General features: G+C 35.3%; 4 protein-coding genes and 1 pseudogene across 5 annotated transcripts; 1 reads left to right on the top strand and 4 right to left on the bottom strand.

Annotated features, from left to right (window-relative positions):
• The first annotated feature begins 5,514 nt into the window (after window positions 1-5,514).
• On the top strand, window positions 5,515-9,258 carry LOC125821004 (sodium/calcium exchanger NCL1-like). Its single transcript, XM_049500433.1, has 8 exons — window positions 5,515-5,917; window positions 6,453-6,901; window positions 6,986-7,128; window positions 7,299-7,542; window positions 7,725-7,876; window positions 8,034-8,271; window positions 8,504-8,827; window positions 8,928-9,258. The coding sequence occupies exons 1-8, from the start codon at window positions 5,515-5,517 to the stop codon at window positions 9,156-9,158; spliced, it is 2,184 nt and encodes a 727-aa protein (XP_049356390.1). The 3' UTR covers window positions 9,159-9,258.
• A 176-nt stretch (window positions 9,259-9,434) lies between these two features.
• Window positions 9,435-12,224, bottom strand: LOC125820995 (putative disease resistance protein RGA1). The gene has a single exon (XM_049500426.1). The coding sequence runs from the start codon at window positions 12,025-12,027 to the stop codon at window positions 9,556-9,558; it is 2,472 nt and encodes an 823-aa protein (XP_049356383.1). The 5' UTR covers window positions 12,028-12,224; the 3' UTR covers window positions 9,435-9,555.
• Window positions 12,225-15,236: 3,012 nt separating this feature from the next.
• Window positions 15,237-15,939, bottom strand: LOC125820996 (uncharacterized). Of its 2 annotated transcripts, none has more exons than XM_049500427.1 (2): window positions 15,670-15,939; window positions 15,237-15,592 (listed from the first exon to the last, which is right to left on the bottom strand). In XM_049500427.1, the coding sequence occupies exon 2, from the start codon at window positions 15,478-15,480 to the stop codon at window positions 15,334-15,336; it is 147 nt and encodes a 48-aa protein (XP_049356384.1). In that variant the 5' UTR covers window positions 15,481-15,592; window positions 15,670-15,939; the 3' UTR covers window positions 15,237-15,333. The 2 variants fall into 2 exon arrangements, with proteins under 2 accessions (XP_049356384.1, XP_049356385.1); XM_049500428.1 differs by having other exon boundaries at window positions 15,747-15,939.
• On the bottom strand, window positions 15,727-19,812 carry LOC125821003 (uncharacterized; annotated as a pseudogene).
• Window positions 19,813-20,320: 508 nt separating this feature from the next.
• Window positions 20,321-22,243, bottom strand: LOC125821002 (uncharacterized). The gene is made up of 4 exons (XM_049500432.1): window positions 21,890-22,243; window positions 20,915-21,049; window positions 20,653-20,820; window positions 20,321-20,538 (listed from the first exon to the last, which is right to left on the bottom strand). The coding sequence occupies exons 1-4, from the start codon at window positions 22,241-22,243 to the stop codon at window positions 20,512-20,514; spliced, it is 684 nt and encodes a 227-aa protein (XP_049356389.1). The 3' UTR covers window positions 20,321-20,511.
• Window positions 22,244-26,997: the final 4,754 nt, after the last annotated feature.

Raw genomic sequence — 26,997 nt, 5'->3', positions numbered from 1 at the left:
AAATATATATATACACAACTGTGTTTTTAAAATTGACGATTAAAATCAAGATTGTTTATTTCAGAACTAGAAAATTAACTATTTCTTCGTAGATTTACTTCTCAATATTCTCACTCTTCTTGATTTTTTCATGAAGTTATTTCTTTATAAGCTAATAGGTTTATATGTCTAGAGTACGAGATTCAATCATATTTATTAGAGATAACAAACAATTAGTAAAAATATAATATACTCTTTTCTACAATTTCTTGTAATATGAACAAAAATTGTAGTTTATATGATGAAGGATAAAGAAATACTGTTTATACATCCAAATAAAATTTGATGTTCTCATAAGGACGTCACTAAAGGCTTTCGATAAATTGAAATTTGATCGTGAAAGGATCAAATTATATCCGAAGAATGAAAGAAAATCTTGACACAATGATATCATCATGTGACTAGAAAGCCACGTCCCTTCTGCCAACTCGCACTCACTGAAATTTAGGACACCGAGCTATTCTTTTTAACATAGAGTAAAATGAGGAAGGTGAGTCTTATCAACCCAATTTAAATACAAAATTAGTACATAACAATTAAAGAAAAAAAAGAATGAAATAATAGATTTTCCTAATATAGACTAGTATAAATTATAAAGGGAATTCATTGTTATTTCTTCATATGATTGAGATTTGATGCTCTGTCTAGTTCTATTTGTTTGTATTATTTTTCTTTATAATTTGTTTGAAAATGAATATTCTTTTAGAAATTTTTAATTCGAACTTTTCATATGATCACACATTTAAAATCATAAAATCAAATAATTTGATATACATTTTATTTTATAATTGGGAAAATGGACAAATATACCTCCGAACTTTCGAAAATGGTATGTCAATATCCTCCGTCATACTTTTTGTCCATCAGAGCCCCTGTCATTCAATAATCAGTGCACATTTGCCCCTCCCACCAACGGGAGAATAATTAGTGACATGTGGCGCAGTCCTACGGCTCAATCCGATTTGACCAATTAATAATCCAAATTTTAAATACCCGCCCAATGACACGTTTAACCCACCCAATACCCCCATTACCCACACAAATACTAACTTATTACTCATATAAATTACTCATATTCGCCACAGAATTCCATGAAAAATTTCCTGTAAACCCACTGTTATTTGCATAAAAATGGGTTAAATCGGAAATGACCTAGTAAATTCATTATTACCAACATCCAAGTAATTCAAGCTAACACACTTGTTCAAATCATTAGTAACTTGCCCAGAAAATGAATTGTAACCCAAAGAGAGCTTTTTCAATGAGTTAAGTGAACAATAAACCCAAAAATTCTTTAACTCGAAAGCTCGATTTCTAATTTTCTATGACTGACCCATCGAAATTGCAAGTGATGTAGTGAACTTACTGAGAGGAGTATTGGGTTCCCAATTTTTGAATACATTGATGGTGGGCTTTGATAAAGAGGATTTGATGGATAGAAGTGTTTGAAGCTCGTTGGAAAAAGCAACGGGAAGAGAAGGAATAAGAGAAAATAGAGAAGAAGAAGATAATGGGCGGGTTTTTAGGATTTGGGTTAAAAGATTCGTCAAATCGGGTTGAGCCATAGGATTACGCCACGTGTCACAAATTATTTTTCCGTTAGTGGGAGGGGCAAATGTGCACTAATTATTGGACGGCAAGGGCTCTAATGGACGAAAAATATGACGAAAGGTATTGACATACCATTTTTGAAAGTTCGGGGGTATATTTGTCCCTTTTCCCTTTGCAATTTGATATACATATTTTTAAGGAAAAAAGGACAAATATACCCCTCGAACTATTGTAAATGGTATGCAGATATCCTCCGTCATACTTTTGGGACATTGGTGCCCCTGCCGTCCAAGAACTAAGACATATATGCCCTTCACTCTAACAGAAGACTAAATAGGGACACATGGCTCAATCTTATCCGTCGATATGATATTTAATAAATGTCGGGTCGGTAGATAAGATTATGACACGTGTATGTCCGTTAGTATAAAGGGTATATATGCTCTAGTTTTTGGACAGCAGGGGCACCAATATCTCAAAAGTATGACGAAAGATATCTACATACTATTTACGATAGTTCAAGAGTATACTTATCCTTTTTCTCATTTTTTAATTAAGATCACAAGATTCAAACTTCATTTATTTTTGAACCTCTATATCATGTTAATATCATATAACTTGAAAAAAGAGGGACCACAATTTATTTGAGAATATATGGACATCTAGGAAATGAAATTATTATATTAAAAAAAAGGTCAAACCAAAAAGTGTTATGTGACATTTTCCAAAACCCAATTGGGACAGGTTCCAAATATTTATTTATTTATCACACTACAAATATAATAAGATAAGTTTAAATCTAGGTTATATAAAATTCCATTTGTCTATATTCTTGTCTATTCAAGATACTAGTACAATGGCCAACACTATACTACCTACTAACCTTCTACCCTAATACGTGTCCTCCACACCTTTCTATGTAAGACCATGTCCTCGTTAATCTGAAGCTCCATCATATCATGTCTCATTACCTCTCCCGAGTACTTCTTTGGCCTACCTCTGTCTCTCCTTGTACCCTCTATTACCAACCTCTTGCACCTCCTCAATGGTGCGTCTACGCATCTTCTCTTCACATGTCCAAACTATCCCAGTCACGCTTTTCTCAACTTGTCCACCACGGAGGCCACTCCCACTTTGTTCTGAATATTCTTATTTTTAATCTTATCTCTCCTAGTATGACTACACATCCATCTCAATATCCTCATCTCCACAATATGCAACTTCTAGAATGAGTTAAATTTCTTAAATTTGACACTCTTGAACCTAATCTAAAATTATAAAAATAATAAAAGTGAAGTTATATATTATTCATTATGAGTCATGACGCTAGTAAATTGTAGAATTTAGTCATCCAATTATTCATATATCTATATATACTAGTAAAGAAAGTCCGGGCGCTGCCTGGACCCAACATTAATAAAGTTATATCGTTACTCTCTCCGTCTCATATTAGATGAGAATCTTACTAAAAATATTTTTTTCATATTATTTGAGCACTTATTAAATTATGATAGAATTAATTAATTCTTTTCCATTTTACCCCTACAATTAATATGACCATTTCTATATTGTATGTGTATTTTTTGTAACTCATTTCAATGTGCATTGATATAAACAAAGGGCAAAATGGTGAAGTCTTCCAATGTATTAATGATTTCTTAATCACCGTGTAAAGTTGGAAGTGCCCATCTAGTATGGGACGGAGGGAGTATAGTTTATGTATTGTTATAAAATTAGTAAAGATTGTTATAATATATTTTGCTCATAAGTGAGCTAATATAGAAACTTATTTGTCATTTGTCTTTTTAATTTCAATTTTAAATAGCAAATAAATGTAGCAATAAGATTGAGGGTAGAAATGAAGCATATCTTTCTAAATTTAAGTAAAAATAAACAGAGTAGAAGTAACATTAGGGTTATCGATAGGACGATTCATTTGGTTATTTAAAAAAAAATTATATCATTCAATTTTTTGGCTAGTTTATAATGTATAACCAAAATTAAAATTTTAAAATCATCCCAATCCTAATTTATGTGACACAAGCAGTACAAAAATTAGTCTTTTTTTTGTTGTCTTGTAGATATTTTAAGTTATTATTTATTGTAAATTATAGTACTTTTTATTAAAGTTTTTAATAACATATGTTACTTTTTATGTTTGAGAGTTAAACCAACTTTTTTTTATATGTCTTTTAATTTTATATGTGTTTTGTCCTTTTCCATTTTCAAAAACTAATACTCTCTCCATTTTATTTTATATGTCATTTCTTTTTATAAATATATTGGTTATTCCCTCATCTTATTGGAACACATGTTGACTTGTGGTGGTTGGTTATTCTCTCTTCTTATATAGTAATTTATTGGCATGTTGCATTATTTTCAAATAAGTGAATATTCAATGGGCAACTATCACCTAGCCATGTTAGCAATTGTAGCCACATTTGCAAGTTGCCAATTGTACCTATTTTATTATTTCCTTTTTGTAATAAAGAATTATTCAAGGATCAATATCAATATTATTCAAAATTCATATCATAATAAGTTTCCTGTTTACTTTTCCTACTTAAATATGTTTTCATCAAAGTCTTACAATTTTATTAGTCTGTATATAAACAAAATATAAACCTTGTATAATCAGCCGGGCAACACAATATTCCAATTAAATTGGATACATATATCGTAAAGTACATCTAAGTAAATAATTCTATGAATGAATGGATCAATTCGATTTTCATATATGTCGAATCAATGGGGTTGGGTATTTATAGTGACTTAGCAAAGGGGAAAGCCTTCAGACAAAAAATTAATATTGCTCGTAACCGAGATTTCTTGTTAAGGTTGAATGAATTATTCATCTGTCACATCCCTTTTGGCTGCTAGCTTTTGTATATTAAATTGTACTTCTTTGTCCATAGGTCCTAATATTTGGTACGAAGTAAAATGTTTTCTTGGAAAATAAATTAGTTTCAGGTTTGTTTTGTGAGTGAAAAATGTTTTCTAGTGTTTGATTGATGAACTAGAAAATATATTTTATCTTTTGCTAGAGAGTAGAAAATATCTGAATTGGGACTCCACCTAATATCCGACTAGGGACTTGATCTGACACCCAATGTGGGACCCGACCCTGATTCCTGACGTAGGATCCGACCTTGACTTTCGATTCGGGACTCAATATCGACAACCAATGTGGGACCCAACCCCGACCCCGACTCTCGATTCAAAATTTGACTTTTGAATCGAGATTCAACCCTGACATCCAACCTGGGATGCGACCCTATCTCTCGATCTGGAACTTGACTTCCAAACCGAGACCTGACCTCGACATCCAATTTGCGACTCGACTTCTAAATTGGATCTGACCCCGACACCCGGCCTCGACCCCGCGATTTATTCGGGATCCAAACCTGACATCTAACCTAGAACCCGACCTTCACTCTTGATTCAAAACTCGACTCCAACATCCGACTCGAAAACCCAACCTCACACTTGACTCGAGACCAAATATGGGATCTAACTTTAAATCTTGAGTCGGGACCCAACACTCAAAACGAGATCCGATTTGATTCGGGAATCGGGAGTTGGGTCTCTAATCGAGGTCGGAAGTCGGGTCCCGAATCGAGAATTAGGAGTTCAATCCCGGATTAGTCTTGGAAATTGATACTCAAAACTTGAGTTAGGGTGAAGAGTTGAGGTATGAGGTTGAAAAAGAGTTTTGAAAAATGTTTTTTTTGTTTTTGTTTTGAGGCCAATCATTTTCCTTAAATTTGAGGAAAATAAGTTGATTTGAAAAACATTTAAGCAATAAAAAATAAGAAAATTGGAAAACATTTTGTGAGCATGAGGTGTTATTGTGCAACTTGATTTCTCTAGTCAACTTTAAAAGGTTTAAACTTGTACAATTCTTCTTCTTTTTTTCCCTCAAGAATGGCTGCTACATTTTCTTTCCTCTTTGTGACAATCTTGATCTTGGTTTTCCCCATTGTCGAAGGTCGAATTCTTGAACATGAAGGTTCAGAAATTAGTAGTGAAAGGATCTCAGATGGAGTTGAACACAAACTCAAGAATCAGTCAAATTATCTAAGTCTAGGCAACTTGAAGGAACTTCCTTCAGGGGATCAATGTAATCATATATATGGTTTTTTTCCATGTGCAGAGAATATTGGAGGGTACTTATTCATGATTGTCACATTTCAGTACTTGTTGATTCTTGGTGAGAAAGTATTGGCCATTGGAAGCAACAGGCTCTTTAGTATCCTTGACACTGGTATTTTTGGTGCAAGTATCTTTCCCACACTTATAACTTGGCCAAGAATTGTTATGGCCTTTGGTAACTACTCATCTAGTACTCAATTACCTTTTTAATAATCTTGGTGTCCGGGCACAGGGTATCAGGTCCATCAAAACTCGGACATATGACAAAAAATCACTTAGTGTTTTTGCTTAACAATTATATTCATACAATTTATGTAATATAGTATTATCCTATTTTTGTTCTTTTGCTCTATATCTCCTCAGTTAGTCCTTGCATACCCTTATCATTAGTAAATCATTTCGTATTTAGCCTTACCTCTAACATTATTCTAACATGAAATGGTTAGACTTCACGTGCCTAATTTCTATCCCTTGATCTTTTTACTATGGTTATATATTACGCTTAGATTAGAGCTCCATTAGCGGTGAAAAGTGAAAATGAGAATTTAACCTAACGTCTCGGGTAAAATTAGACCAAAAGTTTAAAGTAAGACAGAGTTGCTCAACTAACATAATAATGCTGTCAATGCAGAGAACATAAGCTCTTATTCATATACTGTCATCAAACAATCCTTTGTATGAAAATTCTAACTAGCCTTTGGTTTTTGCAGCATCTGGACTATTGGTTACTAGAGAGAAAGCTCAAGTATCAGTATCTTCTGCACTTGGTTCCAATGTTGGTTCTAGTGTTTTGAATCTTACTGTACTCTGGGGCATATGTGTTATACTTGGCAGACAAAATACCTCAACAAATTCAAATAGTGCAGAATCCTCCACTTCTACTTTGAAGTTGGAGGACTTGAAGGGTATGTTCATTTACCTTGAACTTAGGAAAAACAAAGATTTGAGAATCACACCTTTTTTTTTGGTACTTACAGGTAGAGGAGTCATAACAAACAATCTTACTGGTTATATAGCTGGAATCATGTTTCTCTCACTTGCACCATTCACAATAATGCTATTCGGCGATATCATCAGTTCATCTGTAGGAAAGCGCATTACCATTCTTGTTGCTCTTATTGTATCAGTCACATTTTTGCTGTCATATTTCACTTACCAGGTGAACAACAAACATCTTGATTCACCTACTAGCTTTAATGTTACATTTCTGTCATGTTAAAGTTTGTGTTTCTGATATGTGTAGATGTGGAATCCATTGATTCAACAAAAGAGTTTAGAGTACATAAAACACCAAAATCTGGTGCAAGTATTTGTGCAGCATATCCAAAGGCAAGCAAGAGGAAATCTCTTTAAAGGGGGTCATCCTGACATTAACGCGCTTAAAAGGTAGTAAGATTTTTCGACATCCTTATAATGAGTTAAATTATCCACTCTTACTCTTAAGTGATCTGCATATACAATGAAGACTTACAAGTTAATACTACTATGATTCATTTAAAGTAGAAGCATTTTGATGCTAAGTTAAGCAAGTAAGTCAAGATAACTTCATTTTGCAGATTATTTGCCAAAACAGACAGAGATAGGAGCCATTCAATAACAGTCACTGAACTAGAAGAACTGGTAAAACAGCTTGAATCTGGAAAGGTTAAAGTGGACAGTGACTTTGCCCTGTCAACACTGTCAAGAATATTCGATCAAAACAGAGATGGAAGGATAAATGAAGAAGAGTTCATTGAGGGATCCAAGAAGTTGATACAGGAAGCTAAGGACGATTCCACCTCGAAGAAATTTCTTGATGAGGCAAATTTTCTCCTCCTTTTGCTCTTTGTCACTAATATAGACTCTAGGGGCTGGTTTTGTAACCTAAAAGATCACCTTTACTTGGCAAAATTAGAAGAATGTTGATAGAAAGAAGCTGGAATATGATCATGATTAGTTTGAGCAAGTAAAATGATTTACTTTGCAACTGCATATATATGCAGGTGGTTAAGGCATACACAGAGGGACAAAAAAAAGATATAGTTAAGATTGAGGAGCTCATACCACGAGCTTTGAAGCAAATTCAGAAGCAAACAATTGAATCCGAAGGCCTTCGAAATGATGATGGTAGCCCCAACATCGAATCCATTAAAAGGTATACAATATTCATTCTCTCAAGTTTTGAACCATATTTTCTAAGAACTCAGAATCTTGATCTGTACATCCAGCTGAAGTCTGTCCCAAATGAGAGTTTTTCACAGGTTCCTAAGGATCAATATCTCACTAATCTTTATCATCTGATTGTGTTACAGGCTCTTCCATAAGTTAGATGATGATCATAACAGTTATTTAATACCGTCAGAACTGGAGAAGCTAACGGAAAATGTCAAATTCAGACAGGCACGCCTGAATCACAAAACCTCTGTAAAGGAAATCATGAAGGACTTCGATCAAAATGATGATCACATGATCGATGAAAATGAGTTTCTCCGTGGTGTGACATATTGGCTTCGTAATGCCAAACAAACTATTAAAGAACATCATGATAAGGTAAAATATATTCTGGCTAAATACTCCTATATGGTGTGTGATATATGTACTAGTAGAGGCAGGGTTTAGATTTTGAGTTTATGGGTTCTGAATTATAGAAAAGAAAAAAACAACTTACTGGTTCTGGATAAATTAAGCTATTGAGTTCTGCCAACCCTATTAGCAGAAATGTTTCCCATCCTTGTACTAGTTATTTTGACAGGTACGGTTTGTTGGAATTTATTTTCTACAGGTGATGTGGGGAGAAGTTGACAAGTTCTTGGATGAAGCAGAAAGAGGAAACCATAGACGTTTCAACCACTCTTTGGTGTTAAAATGGGACATCTGCAAGTCTGTGTTGCAAGTGATTTTGGGCATTGCTATATTGACACTGTGTGCAGATCCAATCATGGATAACATTATACGACTGGCGAGTGCAATTGGCGTGCCTTCTTTCTTCCTATCATTTGTCATAGTACCTTTGGCTATCAATGCAAGAACTGCAATAACAGCAATAACTTTACTATCATCAGCAAATCAGCAGAGTTGCACAACTTCTTCTTTGACATTTTCCGAGGTCTGCATATCTTTTCTCGCGAAAGTACTTACTTTCTTTCTTTGTAATTTTGTCTTAAGACTCTTGACAACTCTGTTCTTCAATTTGTTTTGACAAGCAGATCTATGTGGGGGTGATCATGAACAACATTATGGGGATGTCAACTGTGTTAACTGTATTATATGCCAAAGACTTGAGATGGGAGTACTCACCCGAAGTGTTGGTATCTATGGTGATATGTGCTGTAACTGGCTCTTTTGCATTCACCCGTACCACTTATCCACTTTGGACTTGTATTGTAGCTTTCTTGTTTTATCCTATAGCACTTGCACTACTTTATATTTTACAATAGTTACAATCTAATTATTCTTGTAATTAAAATCCTATATTCTACTCATTTATAGCTGCATATGTATGGTGGTGATGTTACTGCTTTACACTAATTACTATAATTTGGATTCATCAATCTCAGATTCTTTTATGCTTTTTTAGTATTTGCAATTTTTTAAGTTCTCTTTCTTTCAGCTTTTGTCCAAGATAACTCATAAGAACAGCAACAAGTGAGCAAAGGAGAACAAACCAATGCAGCTATCTCTAGTTAGTATTACCAAAAGAAGAGAAGAAAGAGTAAAAAAATGTGACATGTTACTCAATTGTTTGCAATATATAAGGAAGGGAATGAACAAAGATTCTTGAATTTATCATGCTTTTATTAATGTTGGATAAATCTTGCACCTGTGTTATAACCATCATCCACCTAGCAATGGACAGTCGATTATATGGAGATTGGCATTGTGGCTGTAGATTCCTTGAGGTATCGATGCCAAAACAGGACAGTCCTCTATATACAGTCTCTGAAGTGAGGAGCAATTCGGCAGCCACTCTGGAAGCTCCATCAGGTTGGGACAATCGGCGATTCTGAAGTACTTTAATGTTGTAGGAGCAGTATCTTTAAGTTCCAATGGTAGAGTCACCAACTTAGGAAGCCCCATTAGAAGCAAGGATTGAAGACTTGTTAGGCCTGACATTCCTTCTCCATCAATCAAATCAAGTTCTTCACAGTTCCAGATCCATAACTTTTCAAGTGAAGTCAGATATCTAATACTGCTTGGAAGAGAACATAAACTTGGGCATTCATAGATACGCAAAACCCGAAGTGCAGTAAAATGCTGCACCAGTTCTGGCTGCAATTTTGGGAAACAACATTTGAAAAGAAGCAAAAATTGAAGAGAAGTGAAAACATGTTGATTCTTGATCCCTGCTGATATCTGATGTGTAGTCAAATACAAGGTCTTCAGGCTGATTAACTTTCTAAAGTCTCTTGGCAACTCCTTAAGCTGCTCACAGTTAATGAGGTTTAGGGTGTGCAGATTTACTAATTTGCTCATAGACCTTGGAAGAGACTTGATATTACCACTGTTGCTAAGGTTAAGGTATCTTAATTCCTTCAAGTGACCTATCGAAGTTGGCAACTCCTCAAGATCTAGATTGTTCAAGACTAACATCCGAAGGCATTTGAAATTTGACAACATTGTCTTGACAAAGAACTTGTTTACAGGTCCAATGTTAAAAGAATAAGAGAAAGACCTCAACTTTTGCAAATGAAGCAAAATTCTGGGGAAGTGTTTCCTAGACATATCTTCTGCATGGAAAAATAAGTGGCGAACTCTTTCAGAAACCACGAAAGCATTGGGTTTCACATTTAAGCATTCTGCACCTGCTACTGACTGTGCAAGATCATGCACAAGATTGTGTATCTTACAAGCCAATATTTCTCCATCAAAAGCTTGTACCACATCTAGGAAGCAAAACCTTGATAGCAACTCATCAAAGTACTGATTACCGATATCTTCCAACTTCCTGTTTCTGTTTGAACTCTGTATAAATCCTTGAGCAATCCACCGATTGATAAAATCCTCCCTCGGAATTTCTTGACCTTTGGATAACATGGAGCAATAGGCAAAGCACTGTCTTAGATGTGATGGCATCTGTTCATAGCTCAATCTCAATATTGGTAAGATGTCAGATTTATTCTGTTCGATCTCCCATATCTCATTATCTCTTATTTGCAACCATTCATTCTCGTCTGTTTTCATGTACAACAACCTTCCCAAGGTTTTCACAGCCAAAGGCACTCCTCCACACTTTTTCACAATTTCTTTTCCTATTTCTACTAGATTAGGAAACAAATTGTCCTGTCCTCCAAATGCACATTTCAAAAATAAAGATAAGCATTCATCATCAGCAAGGCCTCCCAAATAATAAGGCGGAACTGTTCCAGTAATCAAAGCAACCATCTTACTACGTGTAGTGACAACAATTTTACTACCTCTGGAACAATTCATCAGCAACTCCCTCAGATCCGTCCACTTGTGTTGATCTTCATTCCACACATCATCCAGCACAAGTAAATACCTTTTCTGTTGCAACACCTCTCCCAAACAACCTTGTAATTGGTCCATATCTAGGTGGTCAAAACTCTCTCCTGTTGCGGACCTCAGAATTTTCTCAATTACCTTGCTCAGATTAAAATCTTCTGAAATACTAACCCACATTCTAAGGTCAAAATTCTGAACAACCCTATTATTGTTATAAACCAACTTAACAAGTGTGGTTTTTCCAAGCCCTCCAAGTCCAACAATAGGAATCACAGAAATATTTTCCTCATCATGAGAATCTATCAGCTGTTTTACAATGTTTTCTTGATCATCATCTCTACCAATGATATCTGATGCCCTCACAAAGGAGTGTGTTTGTTCTCTACTCGTATTCTCAGCTGGAATTACAAACGTATGTTCCGTGAAGTGGAAATTTCTCCTATCATCTGCAATCTCATTCAGTAGCTCCCTGATTTCTTTTACCTTTCTGCCAATCTTGAATCGATATATAATTGGATTTGAACTTGAAAAGAATTTTCTTACCTTCTTCCTAAAGCTTTTCTGGAAATGCATTTGCAGCAACAGTTGTGTTGATAAATCATCCATCAAATCATCGACATCATAAACAACATCTCTGAGCTTTTCCAGCCAATCTCTCACTTCATGGTTCTTTGCCTGTTGCTCGTTTGCATCTAGAAGTACAGCTTTGATGGTGGATAGAGTACTTTGGAGTTTCCTTAGCTCTATCTTAACATTCCAAGCTAGAGTGATCTCATATACAGCAATTGAAGAAACTTTAGCCAAAACTCGTTCAATGATATTGAACAAGAAAGATTCCGCCATCGATACTAAGAGTAGGATCTACATTCTCCAAGTCAACACCTCTTTGAAAAGTCATGCAGGCTTTGATAAAAGGATTGTGAACCACAAACAACTAACAGAGACAACATTTTAAGACTACTGTCTTTACTTTTGCAACTGTATAATTTCCGGTAATAAGAAAAAAGTAAATCTAGATTAATGATGGGAGACTATCTATCTTGGTTGGGAGATCAGATCAATCCCGTAGGTGGTCTGTAGGTTAATCTTAGTTTTGGGCCAAGTGAGGAGTATGATTCAACTAAGGAAAATATGTGATGATGAACAAAGGGTTGACTCAGAAATTTATTAACCAGAAAGTGGTGCCGTCCACTCTTGCAAATTAAATAGCTTCATGTGTCACATGGATAGAGTTTTAAGTTATGTACACCGTCCAATATAAAGAATTGTCACACCTATAAATTATGAGTTTTAGTAGAATTCAGGTCATCAATTGATATATATATATATATATATATATATATATATATATATATATATATATTCTGATAATCTTGGAAGAATCAAGAATGTAACCAAAACAGGTAGGACCAGCCTGAGAAGAAAAAAACTATAGTATCTGATTGTCTGGTACCTACCATTTCCACTCATTATTTGGTCCACACAAATAGCAAGAGAGCTAACTAGAAAAGACATCAATATGGACTTACTGGACATACCTATTTTCATTTTTTCTTCTTGCTCGATATAGTAGGGTCCTCCTCCATGAGGTAGTGGGCGTACACTCTACCCTTCCCAGACCCCACTTTGTGGGATTTCAATGGGTATGTTGTTGTTGTTGCTCCTTAGTAGTGTCACACCAGTATGATTCTGGTTAAACGGGGCATTCCTTAGCTGGGAGACTAATGACCAAAGGCTAACACAGCGAGTCAGAATTCAAGATTACTCTTTAGAGCACTCCTTTTCTGATGACATTTGAACAATATTTCCCGATTGAAAATTCTAAAATAGATAATGTTAAGGTTGTTGCCAATTTCTTTAGACTAACTGTTGATGCAATAACTCAATTCGCTTCTCTGATGCTTTTTCCTTCAATTGTTTTAAGTAGTATAGCAACTGTTTCTGCTATAGTTTCAACATACTCTAGCCAGAAACCTTCAAGATGATGATTTTGCCAGGTGAGCCTTTAAGTTGACTCAAATCACATGTACCTAAGGATCACGGATCGCTTAGTAATGAGGTTCCTAAATCATCAAACTTCCCAAAGATGTAGCTTTAACATGTGCCCCTAATGCATTGCAATCTTAGATCAAGCAATGCAAGACCAGATGGAATGATAAGGACTGCAGATGCAAGCAGAATAAAACACACATCTAACCGCCATTTTAGAACCATCATAGCATCATGAATTCCCCACTGAGCAGATAACGTGTAGTCGAATTCATGGAAAGAAATTCTATTAGAATGATAGTCTTGTTTTCCTTCTGTCTTTGGATTTGAGGTGATAGATACACTTTTATTTTCATTTTGATGAAAAAAGACTGAACTTGGTTAAGGTCATAGTGGATGGTTGATGTGTACAGGTTGCATCCCCTGGATGAAAAAAGACTGGACATTTTTTGAAGGAGACTAAAAATTGCAAAGAATGAGTAGTTTATTTGAGCATCCAACAGAACCAGACTGTCAATTTTACTCAAATCACTTGGAATAATTTTCAGTTTTAGTTATTAATCTGTCATACCATTCTCCGTTTCCCTGTTGGAGCGGATATTGTGCGTGCGCATGTATATTCATTGAACACAGAGCAACCTATTGCATTATTTAAGCTTACCATTGTTGGATCTTGAGTTGAATTTTATCTAACCTGTATGAAACCAGTGGGTGCAGTTAATTCAATGATCATAGAGTTTTCTATGTACATAGACTGATACCTTCAGGACTTTTTCTACATACAATCGTTAAGTTGTGATATACAAGGTAAACTGGTTTAAGATTGGATGTATCTCTCTTTGATTGCAGCTTCTGTCACCTATGACAACCACATTCATCATACACAGATTCTCATACTAGAGCCACATAATCTGACTAGCTCATTTAGATTTAGACTGAAAAAATGGCATCTCACAGTTTTTTTTTTATGACTATGGTGTCCGGGCCAGCTTTCCAAGGGATACCTGCCACCTCCCATCAGTAACAGATACAAGGTAATGGCATCTCACAGTTCCAAACTAACACAATCATTATTTGGCCACAATAAACTTAGTGAACCTTCTTAGCACAAAGTAGACAATAATGAGACTAGCCAAATCAGTTACTCAAGGCTGCAATCTAGTCGCAGTGCAACCAGAATGCTGCCAACAAGTATCAGAGGCCAAAAAAAGGCAGCCTGGTGCAGTAAGCTCCCGCTATGTGCAGGGTACGAGGATGGGTTAGACCACAAGGGTCAATTGTACGCATCCTTACCCTGCATTTCTGCAAGAGGCTGTTTCCACGGCTCGAACCTGTGAGACTGCAATCACTAATTTAGACAACTAGTAACAGGTCAACCTTATTGCAGCTGCAAACAAATCTGGGCTGTACTTAGTAGGATGTGAAAACTGAAATGTACAATGGTATTCCAGAAAAATGCCCTGTCAAAATGAGGAAAATGACGTCCGACACTTGTAGGTGGAAGTCATTTTCCTTTTACAAATATCCCCACACTTATAAAATTTCACTTGTTATGATCAATACATAAACATCACTATTGACAGTTAACATCCAAAACTATCACCAGAAACATTATCTTTATAACGTGTCCTACACCTTGTACAATCAGCTTATGCCATGTATTTGTTTTGCCATCCAATCAAACACGGAATAATCAATTTCCTAAGGGAGAACAATATTTTCCGTGAAAAACATTTTCCTCCATATGGGACGCACACCAGAATCTCAAATTGCAATATGTATTATAGCCATTCAATGCACCACCAAAGCAGAATTATGGCTGCATTTTACATACATGATGCAGGTGTAACTGCGACAAATGAATTATCTAAGAGGAAATACATAGTAGTATTCTTATCATGTAATCTATTTAGCCCACAAATCATCAAGAACTGAATCATTTTGCTGCCAAAACAGAAATATTTGCAGATAAAGTACTAAAGACATTGGTACTTGAAGCTTCAGCTCTATCAAGCCACTGTGACCTGAAAAACCATATTCTTCTAAAACAGATGCCAAAACTTACTGTAAATGATATTTATCCATAAATTTACAAAATCTGTAAGAAGCAAGCAACAATTCACAAACAAAGGAGAAGATGATGTTTCTGTACAATATAACTCAACCAACATGAAAAGGACCAATATCACCAGTTCGAAAAGAGGCAGCAACCTCATCAGCAATAGTCAAGCAAGAGACTACCCAACCACTCAATGCCATCCACACCATCTTAGCCATCCACAGTGTTGTACTCCATGGAACCGCCATGATCCAAGATTCAGCAAACCCAAAAAAGCAATCACCTTTCTACACCAAAACCATTTATAGAAAACCCCAAATCCTCACTTCATCAAATAAATTTGACCCAAAAAGCAATCACCTTTCTACATCAAACCCATTCATAGAAAACCCCAAATCCTCACTTCATCAAATAAATTTGACCCAAAAAGCAATCACCTTTCTACACCAAACCCATTCATAGAAAACCCCAAATCCTCACTTCATCAAATAAATTTAACCCAAAAAGCAATCACCTTTCCCCACCAAATCCATATATAGAAAACCCCAAATCCTCAGTTCATACCCAAAAGGGATCCAAGATTTGTCCTTGACCAACCACCAAACTTTCAAAACAGGTTTCTGCTTCAACAGCTGCAAAGAAGTTCATACATAAGACAAAAAGTGGGAATCAAGATCCTGTGAAAATCCTTTGATTTCACAAAAGGGGTATCAATCATATTATTCACTGACTTACCGTTTAAAGAATGACATTTTTTGTGATATGGATTTGTTAACCATTTGTAAGCCTAGTGCTGTCGGCAAAAGACAAGTGTCTGCACCTAAATAGCTAAATTTCCAGTTTGGCCCCTATTTTTTGGTATTCGATATGGTATAATTGGTATTTAGAAACAATATGTCGAGATATCGAATACGAGTTATTGGCTAAAATCATTTCTCAACTATGACTCAAATTTAATATATATCCTTATATTATCTAAGTGAGCAAAAAAACATTTTTATACTATCCAAAAAATAACAAGAATCATCCTTCAATCTATTTTTGTTAAAAAACTTATTGAACCAATAATAAAAAAATTAATTTGGTCATATCTTGGCCACGATGAGAAGATCAAAGTTACCTAAAAAGAATAAGGATATGGATAGGAAATGAATCTTTCATTCTCGAAATTTAAATTTTGTGTGTTGTTAGTTTATATGTTTTTTGCATCATCAAGTAAATTAACTTGCAACAATACATAAGTTTTGAAATATTTATACTGTAGGTTCCGACTTCCGATGGTTAGAAAGATTATGTAAAAAAAATTAATTTTAAAAATATTATGTCCAACTATTTAGAGATTTACTTTAATAAAATATTTAGGGTGTATGTACTATATATTCAGTGCAGTTTACATTTTCTACAATGTACAGAAATGCTGAAAATTTAGTGAAATTACGTAGGCGTTTAGTTATGAAAATAAAAAAATAATTACTTTATTCGAAAATTTTGAAGTTGGAGTAGTATTTGGCCATATTTTTACAAAGAATATTTAGAATTTGAATATATTTTGTCTGAATATGATTTAAATCCTTAATTTCTACAAATTAAAAACCACTCATGTGTACATATATTCATTCGACTTGACACATTTTTTGTTGATGGTGTGAATTTCTTAAAAATATAGACAGAAGGATGAATCTTGCAACCTTTTGGATAGTTCAAGGATGTTTTTTGTTCACTTATATAACACAAAGATGTACTTTAAGTTTATGTCATACTTCAGGAATGATTTTAGCCAAAAACTCTACCGAATACCATATTGAAGTATATAGTTACATAAATAACACGCACGCACATATATATAATTAAAATACTAACAAATATGCAACCTAGTATTAGTATATACTAAATGCTTAGAAGTTGAAACTTTGACTACTCTATTTTGATGGAAATGTATTCGAAATTTAATTGATCGACAAAAGGAGTTGTTTGTATTTTATTTTGAATATATTTCTATATGTGTAATGTGTTATTTTGATGGAAATGTATTCGAAATTTAATTGATCAACAAAAGGAGTTGTTTGTATTTTATTTTGAATATATCTTTCTACATGTATAATGTGTTAGTATGATACAATTGAGATTTTTTTAAATTGTCAAAGTCATAATACTCTATTATACGAGTATATATTAGTCGAAGTTGCACAAACTATGGTTATTGATTTACCATACCGTAAAAAATCGAAACCGAACTTCAAATACCAAACCATACCGAATTGAATTGGTATGGTAATGATATCATGTTTTAAAAATCGAATACCGAAATTTCAGTATCAAACCTTTAAAATACCATACCAAACCATGCCCACCCCTAGGGCCCTCCTACTTTGAATGTGCATAAATAGACACTTAACTCTGTATAAAATTGAACAATCCTACGTGACATAATACACGTAAGACCACAAATTGTCATATAGGATGCCACATAGGACGTGTGTGTCTACTTGTTCAATTATATACAAATTTAAGTGTTTACTTATGCACACCAAAAGTCGGAGGACACAGTTGAGGCTAAGTCAAAAGACATTTTTATGTATTATGCCAATACAATAATAGCAAAAACTATACTAGCTCAAAAAAGTAAAGGTTAATTGACTGCAGGGTCACAAGACATCTTGTAAAGTAGTACATTTTAGGCTAACAATTACAATTCAAGAGCACATGAATGATAGCACATAAAATGGCTCTTCTACTGCCTGGAAATAAAGTACTTTACAAAAGGCAAAAAATGTCATTTGGTTTAACAGTTGAATCTTTATATCTCTACAAGTTTATGGATGAGTATGTTGATTACTGGCGAACATCAGTACGCATTTTATAACGCTTTGCCAATAGCGTAGCAGTTCCACTGTTAAAGACATGTTGAACGAGTTCATACTTATTGTAGATTGCATTCAGGGACCCTCACTGCTCTTTAGCTAGTTGTTCTTCTTCCTCCAATTGACGCTACGTGAAGAGAAGGAACCATTTAGGACAACAATGTATTATAACCATGAAATCAATTTTATGAGCAAATATTCACCTTGAGCAAGAAATTGGCTTCTTTTACATGTTTCCTAACTGTACGCTTCATTTTCGTGGCCACTTCAAAATCAGGTTCATTGGATTTCAACCAGTAGCACATTATCATCCTATCAGGTTTCCTTGGGCGATCATCAAACATCTCAACTACAGCAGGACGTGCCCTAACAGGTCTTGGCATGCCCGAGATCATGAAAGGGGAATTTCGTATCTCAGAGATGATTGTTCTTGCCTCATCTGCATTCTGCATCTCAACTAAAGCAGCTCATCCCATCCCTTTTAGTTCAAGGTAGGTTTGGATTAACTTGACCTGAATGACATTTCCGAACTGATCAAGTGCAGCTTTGATAACAGACTCCTTAACCAAAGGTGAAAGATTGTCAATATAGACGCTACGTTTCACTTTATTCTCAAGGGCAGCATACTCCTCTTCAAATACAGCTTCCATGAGATGTAGAAAGTAAATTTCCCCAAAATACAAGCAATTCACCAACACCTTCAGAAAAAAACAATTATCAGGGTTCCATGATGCCACAGAAAATCATCCAAATGCAAGTGAAGCAAATTAACCATCTCACTGTAAACAGCTATCAGCTCGAAACTTAATCAAATTATCATCCCTCAGACTACCACATCAGTCGAACAACGACATTACTAAATGAAATATCATCTTGACAAACAATTTGCCAACTCGCGGGAGGATTATACCATAATGAACAAAATAATGTCAATATTTATTCATTAACAGAAAGGGGAAAGACAGTTCCAACATAAAAGCTTGACTATCAGAACTCACCTTTCCATGAATTTCTGATAGTACAACAACACATACCCAGTATAATCCCACAAGTGGTGTCTAGATCGGCCAGAGTGTACATAGACCTTACCCCTACCTCGCAAATAAATAGACACTATTTTCGAGAATTTCTGATATATAGTAATCTTACTAATACTCTGTATTCCCCAAATAACTATAACAATGTGATTTGGCTACTGTGCTACTAGCCTGCATTGAATCTTAACAAAAGAATGAGACTTTTCCAATCAAACCAAATTTTCTTAAGCCAACTGTTTTCATGTTTCCTTCAACTAATGCCATTACAACCTCAAGAAGCATAGCATAGCAAAACTCGAAAAAAATAAAATAATCACAGAAGAAGAAGAATCAAATTATCTGGATTAACCAAAATGGGAATATTAACATCTTGGTCTTTCTTCTATCCCAATCTATGATCCAACCTAACCTAGCTTACAAATATAACGAAATCTCAAAATCAGCAATTATTGTATTCACATTGAGAGAAAACCCCCGAAAATTTCAGATTATTATGGTGATTTGTGAAATATCTATCCGATCCGAACAAGAAAACACACAACAAACGTAAAATCAATCGAATTGTTATCACATTTCAATCAATAAAGAAAAATGTATTGAGTAGTAAATTGAATGGAAAAGGGCTTTGGGTTTCGCCATTTTACCTTTGGATACAAGAAAATTGCTTCTTCATAACTGCTACTGTCTGTTTGAGCTTCCATTTGAAATTCACACTGTGCACCTATCCTCTTCGTGTGAATTGGAGAATACAGTGTAATTACGCGAAAGCCAAATCCAATTACCAGGGTGGCTTTCCAAACAAGCCCTTACTATTCTTTTACACCTGACCAAACAACTCACCTTCTATAATTCTTACCAAGTAGTGAAAGAATTTGCCACAGTCTAACTTGGTTAAATTCATTCTTCCACAAAGACCTTATATTTCTGGGAATAGATGAAGTACATATTTCAGACTAGATAACAAATACAACCATCAAAGAACTTATTCATGCTACTCTACTTCTATGTTGTTCAGGCTCTCCAAAGCATCTGTGTAGGATCTCAAGAACAGAACCAATTCTGGAGGATCCAACTTTAGTGGCAAGTCCAGACAACATATCTCTACTCTGTAATAATATAAAAAAGAGACGACCAATACAAGGAATACAAATACTATTTCCTTGAGCTTCAACCAAAACAATAGGATATAGAATAATAAAACATCACAATTATATTGTCTTAAGCTTAAACCAACAATATTCCATAAATTCTAACAATTGTTTTTCCTCCCTTTTACATTTACACTATAGACTTAAGATAATCCACTTTCAATTACTAACAACATTGACAACAGCAAAGCTAAAGCTTGACCCCAGCCAAAATGATGCACACACCTCACATATTACTCTATGTCCCGACCTTCCTTCACCTACATAAAAGCACAAGAGTTAATAACTTGCAGATGCTGAAATTTAGTCATTAATTCTTTAAAGTTATGAAACTTGAAGAAAAGTAAAAAGGAATGCATAGCCGATCTCATTACCCTTGGCCTAACGATCGGGAAATCCAAAGATTGATCTAGATGCCGCACCACCTTAGCTTGAAAATATTCCTTCTCGCCATTCGTAACCGTAAAGGTAATAAAGAAATTGATGTCTTTACAGCCAGATCCATTAACCTTGAGAATATCCTTGACCTCATATTTAGTGTCCTAAAATGAATCCACAGAAACTTTCTCAGCTTTCTAGAGAAAACAAGGAAAAAGAACAACTAGAAAGACAATGGGAAGTGTGACTAGAGCATACATTTTTCTCATTGTACTGCCCAAGTGCCTCTCCAGCATAACCCTTCAACATTTCAAAATTAGCAGGACCTTTTAAAAAGTTGGGGTGTACGGTAGCCAATCGACAGAAACCAGGATAATCTCTAATGTCAAATCCCTATCAAAGTACAAGTCACATATATAAATTAGACCAAAATTATACAATAAAAAGCGAAAAGAAAGACACATGTATATATAAATATAAAGCTGGAAAAACAATCTGATGTGCGGAATGCTCCAATTTTTTCTCAAACTTTTGGCCAGCTCCCCTTTTTCTTCTATTAGGGCCTAAAGATGGTAACAGTTGAAAGCCGAAAACAATTGAAGCAGAAAAGTTGAGCATTTAAACCTCACGCTTGGCATCCAAATGACAACTTCCAAAAAAGCACGACGAAGTTATGCTAGAAAACATGAGCAGGCATATTATAAACTCTTTTCTTGAAGTCCTTAAGTTAGGAATGTTTTACTATATATCCATTAATGTCTTTCCTCACTATCTTTCCTAAACCCCTTTTGAGTTCCTTTAACTATCATAGTCTTGCCAGCAGCCAAGTTTCATTGAAAATCCAGCTAAGACATAACAAATTATAGAGTTAGCCAGTTGAATAAGATACTATTTTACCTAATGGAGAGATGAGACCGGATATTGAAACATGAAATGTCATGTTACAAATAAGAATATATGCAGGAGGTAATTTGGAGAAAGACCAGACCACAAAGAATCTACTGTTTCTACCGCTTGAACTTAACTTGTGATGAATGTAATAGTCCAATATTTGCATATATTATTTTTGTACATATTTGTGATAATTGTGAATTGAGAATCTAGTGTAATGGAGGGTTGAAGATAAGGAGGAAAGTGAACAATCAGTGAAAAACAGAACAGAAGCCAACAACAGGAGTGAAAAACAGGGAATAGCAACAAACAGAAGTTAGCGATGGAGCGAAAAGACGATACCTCACTCTCACGGACCTGTTGGAAGTACCTCTTCCAAAACTCTCTATCCTTTTTTTCCTCACCAGGAAGGATAGGGGTATACAATTCTTCAATTAATTCTTCTATACTCGGGTTGTCATAGCTGTCATCCGATCGAGGAGATAGTGGCTCAGAACATACAGAGTCACTATCTTCCTCATCCACCCATTCTTCTCCCGATTCTTCATCTTCATCCAATTCTTCATCCGATTCATCTACATTTTCCAAATCCGATTCGTTTCTGCTCTCATCTTCTGATGTTACCAACGGTTGTGGTGGTGGCAGGAGCAGCAGCTGTGGAGGTGGAGATGGCAGCAGCGATGGCGGTGGAGACATGACCACGAATTGACAAAACCCCAAAACTAAACTTTTGGTTTCTTATACGTAATTACCCTATTTATATAGTTTTTGACGATCCTTTTCCCACTCCAACTTTACTTTCAAAATTAAATTCACAATATTTTAACTTGACGTATATTTATTAAAAGAGTAACTTTCACATATAGTCACTTAAAAATAGTGTATTTACTCTCTATAGTTATATTTTGATTATTACAATTCGTAGTTACAATGTTATATTTAAAGAGAAAAATTACGCGGTTAAGCAAACTTATATCACTTAATTACTTATCATAATTATAGTTTGCTATAATTACCACTTGCGACTAACATTCTACATTAATTATGTGGGATGACTTGGAGTTTGTATAATTAGTCATGTTTGTATATGTATAATTTGCCAGAATATATAAATACATATGTATAATAAATAATTATCTAACCGATATACATATACAATTCATCTCTCTCCCACTCTCTGCCCTCTCTCGCTCACCTCTCTCCTCCCTCTCCCAATCTCGCTCGTCTCTCTCCTCTCTCTCTCAATCTCGTTTGCCATATATACAAATGCATATGTATAATATACAATTATCTAACCGATATACATATAAAATCACCTCTCTCCCACTCTCTGCCCTCTGTCCTCCCTCTCCCAATCTCGCTCGCCTCTCTCCCACTCTATGCCCTCTCTCGCTCACCTCTCTTCTCCCTCTCCCAATCTCTCTCGCCTCTCTCCTCCCTCTCATAATCTCGCTTGCCATATATACAAATGCATATGTATAATATACAATTATCTAACCGATATACATATAAAATTCACCTCTTTCCCAGTCTCTGCCCTCTCTCGCTCACCTCTCTCCTCCCTCTCCCAGTCTCGCTCACCTCTCTCCCCCTCTCCCAATCTCGCTTGCCATATATACAAATACATATGTATAATATACAATTGTCTAACCGATATACATATACAATTCACCTCTCTCCCACTCTTTGCCCTCTTTCGCTCGCCTCTCTCCTCTCTCTCCAGTCTCGCTCGCCTCTCTCCTCCCTATGACATGTAGCTACGAATTGTAATTATCAAACTATAGTTATGGAGAGTAATTAGGCTATTTTTGAGTGTCTATAAGTGAAAGTTCCTCAATAATAAATAATAAGTTATGCTGGATTATTTCTTAGTAATTATTTAAATTGTTGTATTCAAAATAATATGCATTGCCTAATTTATAATAATAAGTTGTTTATTTAAAAAAGAGGAAATACATAATTACCCCATGGAACTTATACCCTTTTTTTAAGTAGACACCTTATGTTTTCGGGGGTCCTATTACCCCACGAAACTATCCAAAAGCACAATAAATACATCATTTTTTCAACATCAGTGCTCTCAATCCAAGAGCGTGTGCCACACCTCCAACCCATTTAACAAAGGCCGGGTTTTATCCTAACCCATTCATTTTTTAACCCATAACCCAAACCCAAACCCAAAGAAACTTCCAACCCATTTCACTCTCACCTTCCCTCGTCTCTCCCTCTTCAACCGATCAAAACCCTAAGAAATTTCATGAGGCAAAGCTAGTTGGTAACATTGCTTGTTGAAATTTGTTGAATATTGGTGGCGGAACGAAGAAGTGAAGACTCATAGGTTAGTTTATTTTACATTGTAAGTGAATTTTGTAGTGATTAGTCGTTAGTTTATTTATATTGTTTGATGCGTATTTCGTTTGTCGTCATGTTGTTGTTGTGTATATTACTCATATATATTATTGGGAAGTTGGCCTGTTGCAGTTGATGTGTATTTCTTTGTTGGGTTGTTGTTGTTGTTGTTATTGGGTTGTTGTTGTTGAATATTGTTGTAACTTTCATTGATTCAGTGTTTCTGAGATCTGTTTGTAATTGTGTTTTCAGGATTTCTTACAATGTCATTTGTTCTTATAACTTTGAGATGGTATCATGGGGGAAAAATTGTGTTTGGTCCCCCATCTGATTATGTTGGTGGGTCTGTGACTGAATTCTTGGAAGTAGACACTGATCGAATGTCTTATTTTGAACTGAAAGGCTACATAAAGGACTTAGGATATACAACAGATTGTTCCTTTTTTATTAGATCTCCAATCGATGGCTTTTTGGTTGAAGTTAAAAGTGATAAGGTTATTTGTGACATTTCCTCTATGTTTAAAAATGGGGATAGAATGGATGTTTATGTCTGTCATGAGGTTAATGAGCCAGAAATTGCTCCATTGGCTTTGGATTATGTCCCCCATGTGATGGACAGTGGTGTAGGTGGGGTAGGTGGGGAATCTTTTACATCTTTTAATGAAATTGAGTCTCCTGTTGAACCTTCTAGTCCTCATTCTGAACATTTCAACCCTTCATCTCAACCTTCTAATCCTCTTGGTGAACCTTCCAACACTTCATCTCAGCCTTCTAATCTTCTTAGTGAACCTTCTAACACTTCTTATCAGCCTTATAATCCTGCTGCTGAACCTTCCAATCTAAGTGTAGAAAGTTCAGATGATGAATCATATGATGAATCAGATAATGAATCAGATGAGAGATCTGAAGTGTATAGTAGTGAAGAGAGTTTAGATAGTGATGTTCATGAAGAGTATAGGGATTTTAGGGCTTCAAGAAGGCATTTCAACAGGTCAAACAGGAGAACTAGAGGCACAACTACAGAACAGATTCATACTACTGAAAAGGGCCCAGATATAGGATATAATGAAACAAATGTTGGCAGTAAGGATAGCTTATTAGGTAAGTTAGGGGGTGATGAACCTTACTATCCTAGTGATGAAGCTCCTAGCTTTGAATTAGAAGAAGAAACAGGATGGGGAGATGGTGAAGAGGTTGAACAAATTATTAGAAAGAAGAAAAAAAACAGAGTTATTTTTTATCCAACTTCTGAGAAGATTGTTTAGGAATTAGGTTTGGTGTTTGCAAATGTAAGAGAATTTAGGGAAGCTGTAACCAAATATGCAGTTCAAGAAAAAATTCAAATTGAGAAATATGTGAATGAGCCTGGAAGAGTCAGAGTTAGGTGTTGCAAAAAGGGTTGTCCTTGGTTATTGGTTGCAAGTTTGGATAGCCAAACTACAGATTTTGTGGTTAAAAACTACAACCCTATCCATATTTGTGTGTCTTCAACTCATAACTATTTGTGCAATTCAAGGTTTCTAGCTGTTAGATACAAGGATAGAATAACTGAGCAGCCAAACATCAGAATTATCAAGTTGCAAGAGCTTATTAGAAAAGAATTGGATATTCAAGTTGGAAAGACAATAGTGAGAAGAGCTAGAGCTAGAGTGTTAAAAGAGATTATGGGTGATCATATTGCTGAGTATGGTAGAATTTTTGATTACAGAGATGAGATTTTAAGAACAAATCCAGGTAGTACTTGTATTGTTAAATTTGGAGAAATTGCTGAAACTGGGCATAAAATCTTTGAAGGATTTTATGTGTGCTTTCATGCTTTAAAGAAAGCTTTCTTTGGAGGTACTAGGAGATGCATTGGTCTAGATGGATGTTTTCTCAAAGGAGTGTGCAGAGGTCAATTATTGGTGGCAGTTTGCAAAGATGGAAATAACCAAATGTGGTTTTTGACTCTAGTGAAGAATGATCTTCATCTTGGAGTAGGACATGAACTTACCCTGATTACTGATATGCAAAAGGTATGTCCTTGGTTATTAATGCACATTCATCTTTACTTTTTGATTCACATTAACTCTTTTATATGTTTATTTTCTTTCTTTAATAGGGACTGGAAATTGCAGTGGAAGATTTATTACCACTTGCTGAACACAGGATGTGTGCTAGACATGTCCTTGCAAATTGGTGCAAAAATTGGAAGGGAATAGAGAGAAGAAATGTTTTCTGGAAGATTGCAAAATCTACATTTGAAGCCGAATTGAGGGACCACATAGATGCTATGAAGAAATTGGGAAGTGACTGCTTGGATGGTCTTTTGTACTACAATGTAGAAAGGTGGTGTAAAAAATACTTCAAAGAACATAGCAAATATGACTCGGTTGATAACAATATGGCAGAGAGCTTCAATTCATGGATATTGTCTGCAAGATACAAGACAATCATTATAATGCTGGAAGAGATTAGGATAAAGATGATGAAAAGAATTGGTCAATTACGAGAGTTCTCAAACATATGGGTCACTGATATTTCTCCCATGGCTTTCAAGATTTTACAACAAAACATTAATAAGTCAATGCAGTGTAACATATCATGGAATGGAGAAAGGGGTTTTGAGGTTGTAGACAAAGGCTTTACACATTGTGTAGACCTTGTTAGGCGCACTTGTAGTTGCAGAGCTTGGCAGCTTAAGGGCATACCTTGTCCTCATGGTGTTGCTGCCCTACACTACAAACAATATGAACCAATTCATTATGTGGCCAGCTGTTATCACAAGGAAACCTACCTAAGGACATATGAATATGTTATCCAGTCAATGAACAATATGAATATGTGGCCACCATCTGTTAATCCAAGAGTTCAACCACCAGCAGTTAAACAGTTGCCAGGAAGACCAAGTAAAGCTAGAAGGAAAGAGGCAAATGAAACAAAGAGAACTGGTAAGCTTAGCAAATGTGGAGCTGTTATGACTTGTAGCAATTGCCATACAAAGGGCCACAATAAAAGAGGTTGTCCTATTCCTCCAACTGTTCCAACTCAAACTGCAACAACTTCTACTCAACCACAGGTAAATGTATCAATTGTCATTAATATTTAGTTGAATATATACT

The sequence above is a fragment of the Solanum verrucosum genome, unplaced genomic scaffold (assembly GCF_900185275.1).
Source record: "Solanum verrucosum unplaced genomic scaffold, falcon-dt-bn FXZP01000232.1, whole genome shotgun sequence".
Lineage (NCBI taxonomy): Eukaryota > Viridiplantae > Streptophyta > Magnoliopsida > Solanales > Solanaceae > Solanum > Solanum verrucosum.
This window is presented reverse-complemented; position numbering and strand designations above follow the sequence as displayed.

Excerpts from the sequence above, each read along its gene's own strand:
- LOC125821002 (XM_049500432.1), bottom strand. The coding sequence starts at position 22,243 with ATGTCTCCACCGCCATCGCTGCTGCCATCTCCACCTCCACAGCTGCTG. Across the intron at positions 21,050-21,889 it reads AACAGGTCCGTGAGAGTGAG|GGATTTGACATTAGAGATTA; the intron begins GTATCGTCTTTT and ends GTACTTTGATAG. Across the intron at positions 20,539-20,652 it reads TCCCGATCGTTAGGCCAAGG|GTGAAGGAAGGTCGGGACAT; the intron begins GTAATGAGATCG and ends GCTTTTATGTAG.
- LOC125820995 (XM_049500426.1), bottom strand. The coding sequence starts at position 12,027 with ATGGCGGAATCTTTCTTGTTCAATATCATTGAACGAGTTTTGGCTAAA.
- LOC125821004 (XM_049500433.1), top strand. The coding sequence starts at position 5,515 with ATGGCTGCTACATTTTCTTTCCTCTTTGTGACAATCTTGATCTTGGTT. Across the intron at positions 5,918-6,452 it reads AAGAATTGTTATGGCCTTTG|CATCTGGACTATTGGTTACT; the intron begins GTAACTACTCAT and ends TGGTTTTTGCAG. Across the intron at positions 7,129-7,298 it reads GACATTAACGCGCTTAAAAG|ATTATTTGCCAAAACAGACA; the intron begins GTAGTAAGATTT and ends TTCATTTTGCAG.
- LOC125820996 (XM_049500427.1), bottom strand. The coding sequence starts at position 15,480 with ATGGCGGTTCCATGGAGTACAACACTGTGGATGGCTAAGATGGTGTGG.